The sequence below is a fragment of the Elaeis guineensis genome, unplaced genomic scaffold (genome assembly GCF_000442705.2).
Source record: "Elaeis guineensis isolate ETL-2024a unplaced genomic scaffold, EG11 Super_Scaffold_1000024, whole genome shotgun sequence".
Classification (NCBI taxonomy): Eukaryota; Viridiplantae; Streptophyta; class Magnoliopsida; order Arecales; family Arecaceae; genus Elaeis; species Elaeis guineensis.
The window spans coordinates 20,999,919-21,014,163 of NW_027332423.1; the positions used below are offsets into that span (position 1 = coordinate 20,999,919).

The 14,245-nt window shown below is 38.8% G+C and overlaps 1 protein-coding gene and 1 non-coding gene across 2 annotated transcripts; one reads left to right on the forward strand and one right to left on the reverse strand.

The window, feature by feature from the left end:
- The first annotated feature begins 3,826 nt into the window (after positions 1-3,826).
- Positions 3,827-12,520, forward strand: LOC140854510 (uncharacterized). The gene is made up of 2 exons (XM_073250459.1): positions 3,827-4,519; positions 12,133-12,520. The coding sequence occupies exon 1, from the start codon at positions 3,925-3,927 to the stop codon at positions 4,486-4,488; it is 564 nt and encodes a 187-aa protein (XP_073106560.1). The 5' UTR covers positions 3,827-3,924; the 3' UTR covers positions 4,489-4,519; positions 12,133-12,520.
- A 1,176-nt stretch (positions 12,521-13,696) lies between these two features.
- TRNAG-CCC (transfer RNA glycine (anticodon CCC)) lies at positions 13,697-13,767 on the reverse strand. The gene has a single exon. It is a non-coding gene; the product is annotated as a tRNA-Gly (tRNA).
- Positions 13,768-14,245: the final 478 nt, after the last annotated feature.

A 14,245-nucleotide genomic window follows, 5' to 3' on the forward strand; every position in this document is an offset into this window, starting at 1 on the left:
TCTCACTCAGTCGCCGTCTGAAGTCGTTTAATGGCCACAGCTTTCTCGGCATTGGCTGCCGCAACCTTATCCATCCATATTCGACGAAAATCGACATTTTTTGGTATCCACTCTTCAATACTCGCATGTCGTGCACCAATTGAAAAGAAAAGAAGACAAGCCACATAAAGCAGGCAGAAGAAAAATAATCAAAAATAATGTATCGACTTATACTGAGCATTATCAGATAAAAAGATGAGAACATCTTGGACACTGTCATATCCTTTCTGCTCTCCCTATTAGTCGGAAGAAGTGCAGCTTTAATGAGTCGCTTAGCTAATTTTGGATTTGTCAAGGCTGACTCACCCACAGGAATCTGGATGTCGAAGAGCACTATGAAGCCCGTCGACGACCCATTGTCAGCCGATAAAGCTGGTGCCTTTCCCCTCTCTCTAGTGAATGGCCGCTCGCTTAAGGCCGCCATCCATTTGGACGTTGAGGGTGCTTGAGATTGTGTCGGCCCCATTGAGGATGCTTGAGTTACCATCGGCATCGTGGTGGCCGGTCCTGATTCGGGCACAAAATTTTTTTGAGATTCCATCGACTCTACACTGGTCGGCATTATTTTGACTGGTGGTAGTCAACAACCATGATAGGTAGAGGTGCTTCGATTGGCGAAAGTACTGTCAGAGCCGACAGCACGATGATGGATTCAATTTTCGAGATGACTACTGATGAAATATCGATCTCCTTCACTGTCATCGATTGTATGTCGGCCCGACTTTTCTTCGGTGCTTCGGATGGCCCAGCACTAACCGCAGCTCTCTTCTTAACGACATGCTGTCAGATATCGGCTGAAGAGATCCACCTTGAAGGCCGTATAGGTGTAAACAAAAGACAAAACGACTTAGTTACAAAGTTCGAAGCTAGATGAAAAATAAAAGTGAAAGGTCAACTAAGCTATACCTAGGATAGTCACCGAACTAAGTTCGATGTCATAGAAAGATTCAATCGAAGGAAGTCTTTTTGATCGATAACTTCGATCCGACTATGTTTATTAGGACTTGTCTTTGAATTTCTCCGAGAAAAAGAAAAGTCCCAAGGCAAAGAAGAAGAAACAAACAAAAATTAATTTTTCCACCTGTGGTGGATGAAGGAAGGTCAGAAATAAAGGACAGACCTTTTCTCGAGTTGAAGAACCACCAATCTTGTACTTTTGGGTGAGGATGAAGAATGAAGAAAGCATGCAAAAAAAAAGGTCGAGGGTTGATTGGGATCATATGGCATAATAAAGCAAAATTGATGATTAACTGAATCGAGTTCGGGGCTAGCTGGATAGGACAAAAACTGTAATAATCAAAGAGATTTTGGACAAACTTCAGAATCAAAAAACGAAGACCAACCCGCAGGTTCTGCACATAAATTACCACCTAGTTTGGAGGAGGAAAACTCATCCGACTATCCAGACCAGGTGCAAAGAGTTGAAATTACTTCGAAAAATGATATTGTCCCTGGAGTCGATCAATATTAGATCCGGATAAGGAAGAAACTTTCATGTCTGAATTTGAAAGAGAATCGTCAACCGGATCATCTAATCGACTATCCTGAAGGGGCTCATCTACTCTAACCTTTTTCTTACCCTTCCTACTGCTATTGGCCATCAAAAATGATAGGAAAAGAGATTAAAGAGGACTAGAAGAGGAAAAGGAGAAAGAGAAATCTAACTTGAAGCTAATGGATGTCCTGGAGACCATGAAGACACAGAGAAGAAGACTCCTAGACCCCTGAAGCTTTTGACACCCAAAGAAAGGCCCTCGGTTGTAGGAAAATAACAAGCAAAGAAGCAGAAAGTCCAAATAAAAGTGACATAATATATATAGAACCCATCAACGGATGGGATATATTTGCTCAAATCAAAATTACCTCAGATTTTGACATATGGCTACATCAAAACCGACTATTGATCGGATGGCTCGACGCACCTATCGTTTGATCATGCCACGCCATCACTATCCGCATGAGTAGTTAAGAGCCAATAACAACTGGACGCATTGTGGCAATCGACTAGTCAGAATCCAATCGACTCGAATCGACATCTTAATGATGGTCGCACGACCATCGAAATGACAAAATGACTGGAAATCTTTTAATTTTTGAAAGAATCATTAATGCCTGCAGCTGAATTGGAGCTCGAGATAACATGTAACAACTCCCTCCGTTCAACGTATCAAGCCACGTGTCAATCCATGTGTCAGACCATCTTGGACTTAAGAGTGGAGGGCAATCATTGGAGAAATTGAACCTACTCCCCCCAATTCATAGTCGGCAAATCCGATTCATAGTCAACCAACCAACCATATATCGACGACTGACAATGGACCATAAAGCCACACCATGGAATGAGTTCCGAGTCGATTACAATATGTCATTCGACTCTCAATCGCTGTAATAATTGGAACATTTGACTATCAATCAGTTATACCAACACATAATCAAAAATTCTCGATCAACTTCCATCCGAAACCAAGTCAACTATGATGATTGCTGACCAGTCGGTATGCTAGAATAACCAACTGATGGTCAGTTGATATACCATATGTACCGATATATAATCGACATATTAGAAACTACCAGCGTGGAAGACGCATAACGACTACATACACGATTATCAGTGGGCACTAACTATCCATTCCATGATAACATAATTTCGGAATAAGCAGAATCCACGTGCCTAACTATTACAAACGGTTACCAACAGTTTGTTTATAAGAGGGAGATAAATGAACAGCATTAATAAAATATTTTTGGGCTGATACTCTACCATTTTAAATATTCTATTTGTTGTTCACCACTCCCTACTGACTTAAGTATCGGAGGGTCTCTGTCGAATATAATTTCAGTCAGTGGACTTCTTTTGCAGATGCTTTTCACCGACGTCAAGCGCTCCAGGGGATTGGTCGTAATAGTTTTTTTTGATAAGAAGATAAATCATATCTCAGTGCCATGAACGCAAATTTAAGTTGCCTATTCTAAATATGATAAATCAAATAAAATGGCATAGTAGATTTTGAAATGACTACTATCATCAAGATTTAGAAAAATTTATATCCTATATTATGTCAATGGCTATATGGTATTGAAGGATATAATTACTTCAAGATCTAGGGGTGTTAGAGAGAGAGAGAGAGAGAGCAAAAGCAGTAGATAGAAGATTGTGACCAAATGTTTAAACTAGCAGACAAATCATACAACACATACTTTAAGATTTGTGCAAACAGATGAATTAAATAGTTTAGTTTAGGGATGACAATAGATTGGATATAAATCGAGTCAGCAAATAGCTCTAAAATAAAAAATCTCATATCCATATCTGTTCGGACCTACTTAAATAGTTGTATTGGTCGAATAGGATAGATAAGACGGTTTGCATCAGGTCAGATCAAGTCGGATAAAAAATTTATCATATAAATATTATAAAATAATTAAAAATTTAAAAGGAGATATTTAGTAAGCTTGTATTGGATTAAATTTTTAATGGGTGGGATGTACCATTATCTATATCCAATTCAAATTGACTTTATATATTTTATCTAGAATTTATATTTATTTTGGTTTTTAATTGGATTAGGCAAAATCTATTCCATTTTGATTGGATTGAAACGGATATCCCTAACTTGGTATCCGATGGGTTCGGTTACAGTTGCCATCTCTAGTTTGGTTTGCTTTGATAGGTTCAACGCGGACCAATGGCATGCGAATTTGACGGGTTTTCACTTTAAGCCCAACGGCAAACCCAACCCGTCTATAGGCCCAATCTTCCCACTAGAACTTAGGTCCGAGACACACCCCACCACCCCCCGCCCCCCCGCTCTTCCTTCCTACTGCCCCAAAACCCCTAGCAAAGAAAAACCCTAAACCTTCTCCCTAGACTGCTGCGAGAGCGCGATGCGGCCGCTGGACGAGAAGGAGACGGCGGCGGTGTTCGAGAAGCTCTTCAAATTCACTGGTCCCAATCTCAAACACATCGTGGATCGCCCCGCCGTGGAAGGCCCCGACGACCCCCCGGGCCGCTACTGCTTCCGTCTCCACAAGAATCGCGTGTACTACGCCAGCGAATCCCTCGTCCGCCGCTCCACCAACGTCTCCCGCGGCCGCCTCGCCGGCGTAGGCACCTGCATCGGCAAGTTCACCCACCATGGCGCCTTCCGCCTCACCGTCCAAGCCCTCGATCTCCTCGCCGCCCACGCCCGTCACAAGGTCTGGCTCAAGCCCACTGCTGAGATGTCCTTCCTCTACGGCAATTCCGTCGTCAAGTCCGGACTCGGCCGCATCACCGATAGCGTAAAGTCCGGCGACGGCGTCGTCATCTTCTCCATGACCGACGTCCCGCTCGGGTTCGGCGTTGCCGCCCGGTCCACTCAGGACTGCCGCAAGGCACATGCAGATGCTATTGTTGTCAACCACCAGGCCGATGCCGGGGAATATCTCCGCAATGAGGCTGAACTATGATCGATTGATGGAGCTTGTTTCGTTCCCAAAGGTAGGACTTTTATGCCTGTCAATTACTTGGTTTGGATATAGATGTATAGAGTTTCGTTTTATATCGGAATTATTTTGATCTCCTCTTGCTGTCTGCTTTGTTACAAGATTTCATCTGTTGTCTTTCTTATGGCTGCCTTGTTGGAAAAATGTTATTTTTAGCAGAATTTTAAAATTACTGGCTCTTTTCAGAAAAATGCAAATTGGAATGGAATTTAGTCTAGGAGGAAGCATATGACTCTAGCTGTTGTGTTAAAATGTTCCATCGAGCGGATTAGTGAACATCTATGCTAAAAATAAAAATGGCAAACAAAAAAAGAAAAACCTTTTCTGAGGTTATGTTTTGCAAAATAATAATGTAGCGAAGGCATGCTTAGCTAAAAAAATGAAGATTTGGTTTTTGACAGTGTTGGATCAGTTGGTTGATAGATTACATTTTAGTCTTATCTTTGTTTTTGGTTGTGGTCGATGATTCCCCAATCCCTTTATTATTGCTTTGATCATACCCTAGTAGGGGTTCTAAGATTGGCAGGGTAGCTTCCTTTAGTATCTTGGTGCAATTGGCACATGGAATCTACTCTTTTGTAAAAATAATATTAATTTTTTGTTCAGTTTAGTTGAGGGTTATGGATGGGTTCTATTTCTAAACGAGTCTACATTTTGAATTATAGCCCATGCTATCATCTAAAGTATGCTTCCCCACTTCCATTATACATGAGACTGGGAAGCACATTAACATGAATAGATATGGTAGTGGTATTACCTAACTAATCAACAGCTCAGAAAAAAACCTGTGACACCTTCTTATCTAGACAATATGTTTCGTACTTTCATGAATTATTGTATTGTTTGTGAATCTCCTTATGAAAAAAATTTGTGATCTTGTACAGTTACTGTTGTAGTCCACCAACCCTCAGAAGTTGTATTAAGAATCTTGTGGCATTCTTTCAGCTTGAAATTTTGATTCGATATTTAATGTTGTCTGTCATTTTTGGCCAAAGTAGAATTCTGATTGTATGCAAAAGATTGATATGGTTTTGTGGGGGAATCAAAAGTGAAACTTAATATGAGCGACTTGGTTAGTATTTGTATGAACCAAATATTAACAGTAGTGATTTGTTAGGTTGTTGGATGGATATTTAGGTCTTCCCCTGATTATAGCTTGTAGTACATGACCATCATTTTATAGCTTGGACAAACATCAATTACCATGTATGTCAAGTCGACGTACTGGACATGCTAGCTTTTTAGGCTAAATGTTAGGCCCTCGGAGATACTTTAAGCAAAAGGAATCATAATTCTGCAATTTAAACATGGGAAATATGCATCATGATAATTTTTGAGAATGAGTAGCTCTTTAAATTTAATTACAATGTGTAGACATAATCGTAGATTTAGATATGGCCCAAGATATATTTGAACACCTCCCCCCCCCCCCCCACAAAAAAAAGAGCCTCATGGCACAAGACTATAGAAAATTAAACTTTTGTTTTCTTTCATCATATCTTAACAAAGTGGGTCATTAATTGTTTCTTGTCCTCATGCCTAGGTATTTTGGACCTTTGGTTGCCAAACACCATGGACTTCGAGCATCTTCTTGTGGATTATGATACAACTCGTGTTTTCTGTCCCATCATATATATATATATATATAAAATAATACTCTATGGAGGAGTATTATAGTGTTACCAACAAGGCTTCTCAAATAAGTTTGGCTATACCACATGGATAGAAGAGTATTGAACCATCGATTTAAGGAATCTCTATGAAACATCACGATTCCTTCTATCGCCGCCCTCACCCAACCTCTCGGGACCACACCATCTCTCTCCCTCCCCGATACAAAACCCCAGCCCCGCTCTCGCCATCACCCACTGCAGTCTTGGGACCGAACCGATGGGGTCAGAGAGGGAGCGTACAGGGAGAAGGAAGGTGTAGGGGCTGACTGGAAGAGAAGAAGGGGAATAGAGGAAAGGGTTGATGAGGGTGCTCTCGCCATCTCTGTCGTCGCCACCGCCCTCACGCAATCTCTCACCTACTGCAGTCTCTGGGACCGCATCGACAGGGTCAGAGAGGGAGCGTACATGGAAGAGGAAGGTGTAGGGGCCGACTGGAAGAGAGGGAAAACCAACACAAAAGCCCAGCCATCGTCTTGCCTTCCCTATTCAGCCGTGCTTTCCCCTCTCTTCCCATGGATCTCCGTACCCACCACGAACCGTTCACCTTTGGCCCCCTCTCTTGGCAAGGGAAGATCGAGAGGGCGTGGATGGACAGGCACTGGATGAAGATGAAGGGGTAGGTGTGGGAGGAGGTCTGGGCGGGGCAGAGCCACTAGAGGGCGGAGGATGCGGGGGTGGTGGAGAAGGTTAGGAGGAGGGAGGAATGGGAGGAGAGAGAGACAGGGAGGAATTGGCGTGAGGCCACCAGCGTCACGACATCAATCCCACCAGCATCGCGACATCAATCCCACCAGCGTCGCGACATCAATCCGCCTTTTGCCCACCCCTGCAATCTCCCACATCTCCCTTCCACTTGGCCATGGTGATGACCGCGTCCCACCCTTTGCCGATCGTCAGCCGCTCTTTCTCTTCGATCATTATCCCTTATATTGTTAGGGCTCTGAATTTTAGGGCTTGATAGAGCTTAATCTTTACAATATTTTTTGGATTGCTTTGGTTGTTGTACTTCTCTTCTTAATAATCTGAGTATCAACTCGATCCATTGAGGTTTCAAAACAAGTTCTTGATTCTGAATTGTTATGAGATGTGTTGTATGGCAGTCGTGGAAGAAAGGGTAGGTTATAAATGTAAAGCCAGGCCAAAATCAAAGTATTTGATTATCGTTTCTTGCGATGAATTTGATGAGCTCATTTTCTTGATGGGCTGTTTTGGTTGCTGTAGCTTCTCTTCTTAGCGAGCCAAGGATGATCATCCAAATGTTCTCAGGAAGCTCAGTGACTTATTTGTTTATCAGCCAATTGTTGGGTCCATTTCAAACCAAAGCATTTGCTTCTCTTTTGGTGTGGGATGTCAGATTTTTTATTTTTTCGTTACCAGCAGGTGTCTTTAGCAAATCGAAGCATCACTTCTCACTTGGTGTTGACTGTGAATGGAACTCTGTAAATGATCAATAGTCTTGCCAAGATTTGCACCATTAAACATTTGTTTCAGGCTCGCTCAATGCTTTTTCTTTTTAATTATATTATATATATTAGATTGGCCCTGAAAGAATGAAGCCTGGCATGGCTTCTTTTCTGGATTGCTTATCCTTGAATTTAAGTAGAGTTAGATTTTTGAACTCCCTTAGACATGTTTTTTTACCATTATGTCATATATATATATATATATAACAATACTCTGCGGAGTGTTGCTAACTCAGCTTTTCAAATGAGTTTTGTTGTGCCACCTGGAAAGAACATCACATCCGGCCCCGTGCAACGCGTGGGTCTTCGACTAGTTTTCTAAATATTTGGATTGTTCATATAACATTATGATATTCTTTAAATTGGCTATATTTTTAGATTCAAACAATCCAAGGCTTGAAAACTCAGTTTTGGCCTTGACCATCTTTTCAAGTTTTGACTGTGTGAGTATCTGCAGTTTTGTTCATTCATTTTGAGTCTTAGGGTTTCGGCAAAAAATTATATAAAAATGGAAAATATAAAATGATTAAATTAATAGAAATATATAAAATAAAAATATATAGAACTTGTGAGGAAAATATTAGATAATGCTTTAGAGAGCACTGGTCTTTGTTTCTGTAGTTTTAGTTGTCTTGTACTGGAAATATTATTAATTATGAAGTTAAGAATTAAAAGAAATGCATAATCCACTCCAATTTGGAGTGTATAAATATTTAGTAGTGTGATGATAGGTTAATACATGCAATTGTAATTGTTAAAGAGAACATGAGTGCAAGAGTTATGAACTATCTACTGGTGTCAAATTTTTAATGAGAAAAGCTAAATACAAAGACCATATTTTTCCATGAAAAATTGTAAATTTCAGTTGAATCTAAAAATTGCCACAATAGGTCCACAAGATTTCACATAAAGGAGGTTCATTAAAGCCTATAGAAGAGTGATCAAGAGATGTTTTTAGAAGTTCTTGTATTTTGGAAGTTGACACCTTATAGAGTAGATTCGAGATTGAATATTACAGATCTGAGCTTAAATCTCATAGATCCACTGTTTAGACAATCCACTTTACTACACAAAACCCTCTCCTATTCCCTCTTTAAAATATGTTTACAATCACCATGGCTGCACATGCAGAAAGAAAAGAGAAGATCTTCCTAACCTTGAGTGAATGCCCGAATGCATTCTATTTTCTGAGAAGTCATAAAATGAGTAGGTGACTTCAAATAACAGCAGTTGTCCCTAAATACATTGAATATGGCCTCAGGTTATTTCAGCTGAACCTCAGAAACACTTTTTGGTCTCATATTGCTTAAGGAGTTCTAATGAAACTGAAAAGTTTCAATTTCAGTTTTAGAATTCTGACTGACTCGTGTAATGATCATGCATAGGGAGTCGAACACATTTTGTAATAAGTGCTGCATTTGACTTCGGATTTGTAGCATAGCAACTTAAATATGGTTGTCAACCCTGTCATCAATGCAAAGTGTAAGAGTACATTTTTTGTTGTTAGGGAAAACAGGTGCTATGAAATTTACAAATATGGATTTGTGTCCCAAAGTATTGATGTACTAAACTTTTAAGGGTTTTACTTGCATAGGTATAAGAGCTAGTTCCCAAATTATGCCCTTCTAGCCTTGCCTCACTAATTTACTGACTCCATTCACATCCACTTGTAACACAACATCATTTTGGTAGCTAATGACACTATGCCTTTGTGTGCAATAGTATTTTTCTGGTTTGTTTAAGGTGTTTCATGTGAAGAAAACACTTGATAAGGGAACTGATAATTTAATGATAACCTGGTGAGGCAAAATGCCTTTTTTTTTTTTTGGCTGCAAGATGAGTGGAATTAATTTGGTAAGGATACTTCAAAAGTTCTGGAGGGTGAAAAAAATGGAATAGAATTACCTTTTTTTTCTTTTAATGAGAACCCAAGGGGTTTGCAGTAGTTGGAGAAGCAAGTTCATGAGTTATGAATCCATGGGCCTTGCAACTGGTGGTATTATAGAGAGAAATAGATTAGTATTTGTCCTAAGCTACGTGCAAGGACTTTTCAAAGCTTAAGCCATACATGAAGAATAATGGAAAGGAAATTTTTAGGCATGTCAGATTATCCCCTGTTGATTAGCAATTTTTGTTGTCACTAGTCTGAGAATTCATAAGTTGAAAGAAATAGGTCCCTGTCCTGCTGTTGGTAGCAGGCCAAATGCCAAAATTGCTGACTTAAGTGAACTAGTACAATTTTTACTGCTTTTCAACACTTCAATGTCAAGACGGCATTTAAGCAGAGGGATGCTTTATGCTCTTTTGCTGGTTACAAGGTGAATCCATTGCCAAATCTGTTTTGAAGCCGAGCATACAAACTAATGAAGGGATAAGGCAAGGAAAAAAATAAAGAAATAAGAGAAAGAGAGGCATTTGCAATTTTGAATTTCAAATCAGAAATGGTTTGTCTTTGTAGATCGTAGCATCTCTCCATTAAATAGAATGTCCATCCCTTACTGATTTGCATCCACTTAGGATTCTTCATTAGTTGAAAATAGAATCTATTTGAGATTATAACCATGTCACTCTTGTTTTTTAGGTACAATCCACAGAAAAAGATATTAATCTTATAATCATAGCATTAAATGGCTTGTTAGTGTAGCCACTTATTTTCTGAATCCAGAGATTTGAAATTTCTGATAGGCCATGTTGTTTTGATGCAAACATCAAGCAAGAAACCTTTTCAATATGCCGTACCAAGGTCCACAATTGTTTCATTGAGATCCTCATGGTACCATCTTTCTAGTGATGATATTACTTTAATTGTTATTTTGGTTTGCTGTCATACGTCTTCTTCTCTATGGAGATCCTGGTTGATTATCACTCAGTATATGAACTATGTGTATTTTTTTTAAAAAAAAAATCATCTCTTTCACTTTTGACACATGCAAAGATAGCACCTATCAAAATAAAGTCCTTTTTATTTTCAATGCATCTGTCACTTCGTAGGATCAAGATTTAGTTATTACTTCTGTAGATATCCTTGAAGAATATATTTTACACTATGTGAACACCTCTATAACAATATAAAGACATCAGTTCAGTGATACTAAAACATTTCTAATTAGACATCTAAAACTAGATACTCTTACACAATCTAGTTGTCACATAATCTTAAGAGTAACAGCTTCCTCATTCTGGACAAGAAAGTGTCTAAAAGTATAATTCTTTTGCTACTCATGAAAATGATGTTGAGCGAATCTCAGATGAAGCTCAAGTGGAATTAGGATCTTAAAAGCCTTTATATGTTTTTCTAATCTAACTAGGACATTCCATTGAAGAATTGAACGTCATCAATCGCATCCACCGATCGTGAACTTTCTTTCCTAAATTTGTATTTCACAATCTCCTACTAAATTTTCCCTTCATCAGATGTTTACTGGCTTAAATTACTATAGAAATGTCATACCAAATTTTTTAGGCATAAGTTCTATGCAGTCACATTTCTTTTTGCTTATATCTTCCTATTGTAATGGCTAATATTTGACGAGAAAATTTTTCAAGCAAGTTATATGCTCAGAGGATGAAACTGAAGTTATTGCATTTTGAAGAATCATAGCTTTCCCCCCATATGGTCAAATGATATTATGATAATCTATTTACTGTGCATGAATACAAACATGTGGAACATAAAGTATTTATTTATTCATTTTTTTAAAGTAAGTATGGCGGTCATGGGCCACCACCAGGATTTGAACCCTTGATGCCCACCAAGGGCAAGCACTGAGCAGGGGGGTACCAATCAGTAGAGCTAACAACCGTTGGCATGTTGAGAATAAATCATGAAACTTGCTTTATGTGAAAAATAGACCCATAAATGTGTTTGGCCTCATTAACTGAGGGTGCTTATACTCGTCACTGAAGTTTGGGCAGTGGCAATCATTTATAATACACTCCAGGAGTTTGGGCTTTAAATGAGTCTGTTTGCAGGTTCCTCATTACATGCTTTCTGTTTGCAGCAAAAAAGAAAAAAAACTTCTCAGTGACATAATAGGAATTTTATGAATCTTTAGTCAGAAAATGAAGTGCCCAACTACCTTGATGTTAGAGGCCTATTAGGCTTGACTACTGATTGGCAGGGCAGTGACTATTGAGACATCTCATTGGTCATTTCTTACATGTCAGCATGGGGACAAATTGATGGCATAATCAACTGAAACTTGAAGGGGCACCATAAAGATATAAAAAAAGTTCATCACTATGTCACTTCCTGGGGGGAAAGGCTCGTGGCTTGTGGCAGGTGACTGGCCCCATCGGTTGACAAGATCGTGCGTGATTTGTTGAAAACATTGTCATATAGTTCAATAGTTTCCACTCAATCATGTTCTTGTTAACATACCTCTGGATTTTGCTGTTGGTTTTTATTTTTGAATCTCATTTGTGCCTGGAGTTTATTTGCTTATTCTAAGCCAGCTTTCTCATGTTTGCAGATAATGCTGGCACCGGGTGACAAAGATCACGGCCCTGTTACACCTATCTTGCAGTTGTACAATGGCGTAGTTTTAGAACTATCTCATTTTCCCAGCAAGATATGCCTTTTTGTTAGAACTATCACAGGAGGAAGTTTTAGACATGAAAAAAAATAGATTATGCGTCCAATATCTGTTTGACGATCTGTTTTACCCTTTTACCTCGTTTCCATTCCTGTACTGCAACAATTAACTAAATGTTTTTGAACTCATGGTGCTACCAAATGGATGGTGGTCTATAATCTTTAAAAGTACTCCAGAAAAGTATCTCGCTTCTTGAGCAATCTATAGCATTCATCTTGTTTTGGTGGATCAAAAAAAGAAAAAAAAAATCTTGTTACGGTGTGCATTTCTGTCTATGATGGGATATGATATCATGGAATATGCATGGACTTAGGTAATACAAGAACAGTTTTATCTCTTCATAGCATAATCATTTGAGGGTTTGCCATGTTTTCAACTGCAGCAAGCTGTAACCAAAATCGACTCAGAGAGCACTCTGGTGCAAAGGTGGTTTCTTTAAACCACTAGGTTATGAGGATGGTGTCGAAGAGATGAACTTGATGCCTAAAGAGTCCAAAATCAATCTCTCACTTGGAGCTATGGGTACCCAGTCATGTAAACTTGTGCAATCAAGGAATTTTTTTGGTACATTTGGTGGTGTTTAATTGCCCAAACTACTCTTGAAAGTGTGTGTGGGAGTCTGCATTGCATTGTGCCCTAATATTTTGGGTTAGTCATCGACTACTGGTCAGATTAGTTGTGGTGTCCTGAATATTAAAATAAATGGGGCATTTCTATATATGGTCTACCCCTTTGCTACTCGGTTTATTTGATTCGGGTTTGGATTTGTGGTGTGCAATTTACTTGATGACTAAAATTTTCTCTAGGAGGATGAAAACCTTTAATTGATTTTATTGAAAAGGTTTAGATTTATCATGATATTTGGGAAGTTTTCTTGAAGAAACAGTCTAAATTCATGAAGATGAAGCACTTGCCAGATGAGTTAGAACTTAGAAGGAATTACATGAGAAAATTAACTGCACCTTGAATCTAGTTTAATAAACTTCTACGGATCTCGTCTAATTTTATGTTTGGCGTGCAACGCCGAGTGCATTACAAGAAGCTCGTCATAAATTAGTTCTAGCTATTGCAGTTCGCAATTAGGTTTCAGATTTAGTGCAAATTTGATGGACCAGTGTGATGTATCATTATAAGCACCCCTGTTAGAAGAGATGACATATTTCATATTTGTTTGTGGTAATCCAAACACGGTCAATTGGTAATTATTTATTTTCTTTCAAAAGGGTGGCCTCACCAAAACTGCCCGGTACTCGAAATTGTCAGAGCTTGGGGAGGGAAGGGGACCTGGGGACAGAGTTGAGTGTGTTTGCGAGGAATGCAGGTTTTGGAATTAAAGACAATTAAATTAGAGATGAATAACTAAATAACGGGAAGAATGAAGTCTGAAAATAAGAATGTAAAATACAAAACTGAAGGAGAAAAAAAAAAAAAATGAAATGTATGCGCATCCGGGGAATCGAACCCCGGTCAGTACCGTGGGAGGGTACTATGATACCACTACACCAGATGCGCTTGATATTATATTGGGTTATCAGAAATTATTTCATAGATATTAATCTTCCTGCAAACATTGCCAGCCCCAAGCGAGAAATCACCAAATCATTTTGATTCATCAACTGATATTCTCAGTGATTTTAGTTTTTACTTGTTCTAGTTCCTATCACCAACACCCCCCCACGACAAAAATGCCCAAACTAATAAAAAAATGGTTAATATAAAAAATGACTATCAAAATAATTTATTTAATTTATTTTCTTTTTGCTAGCTTGCACTATAATTATATAGATCCAAATTTTAAGAGATGCAAGTCTAATAATCGAATCTATAGCTTTTGAGTGCTAAGAAAAGTGTATTACCATTTGGGCAAGCATTAGCTCATCATTTAGTTGCTTTCAAAAAAAGAATCAAATAATCTAGTGTACCATAATAACTCAACGGCCACTCATCAATTATTTTGAAAATTCTCATCAATTTCTTAATTTGATCTTAC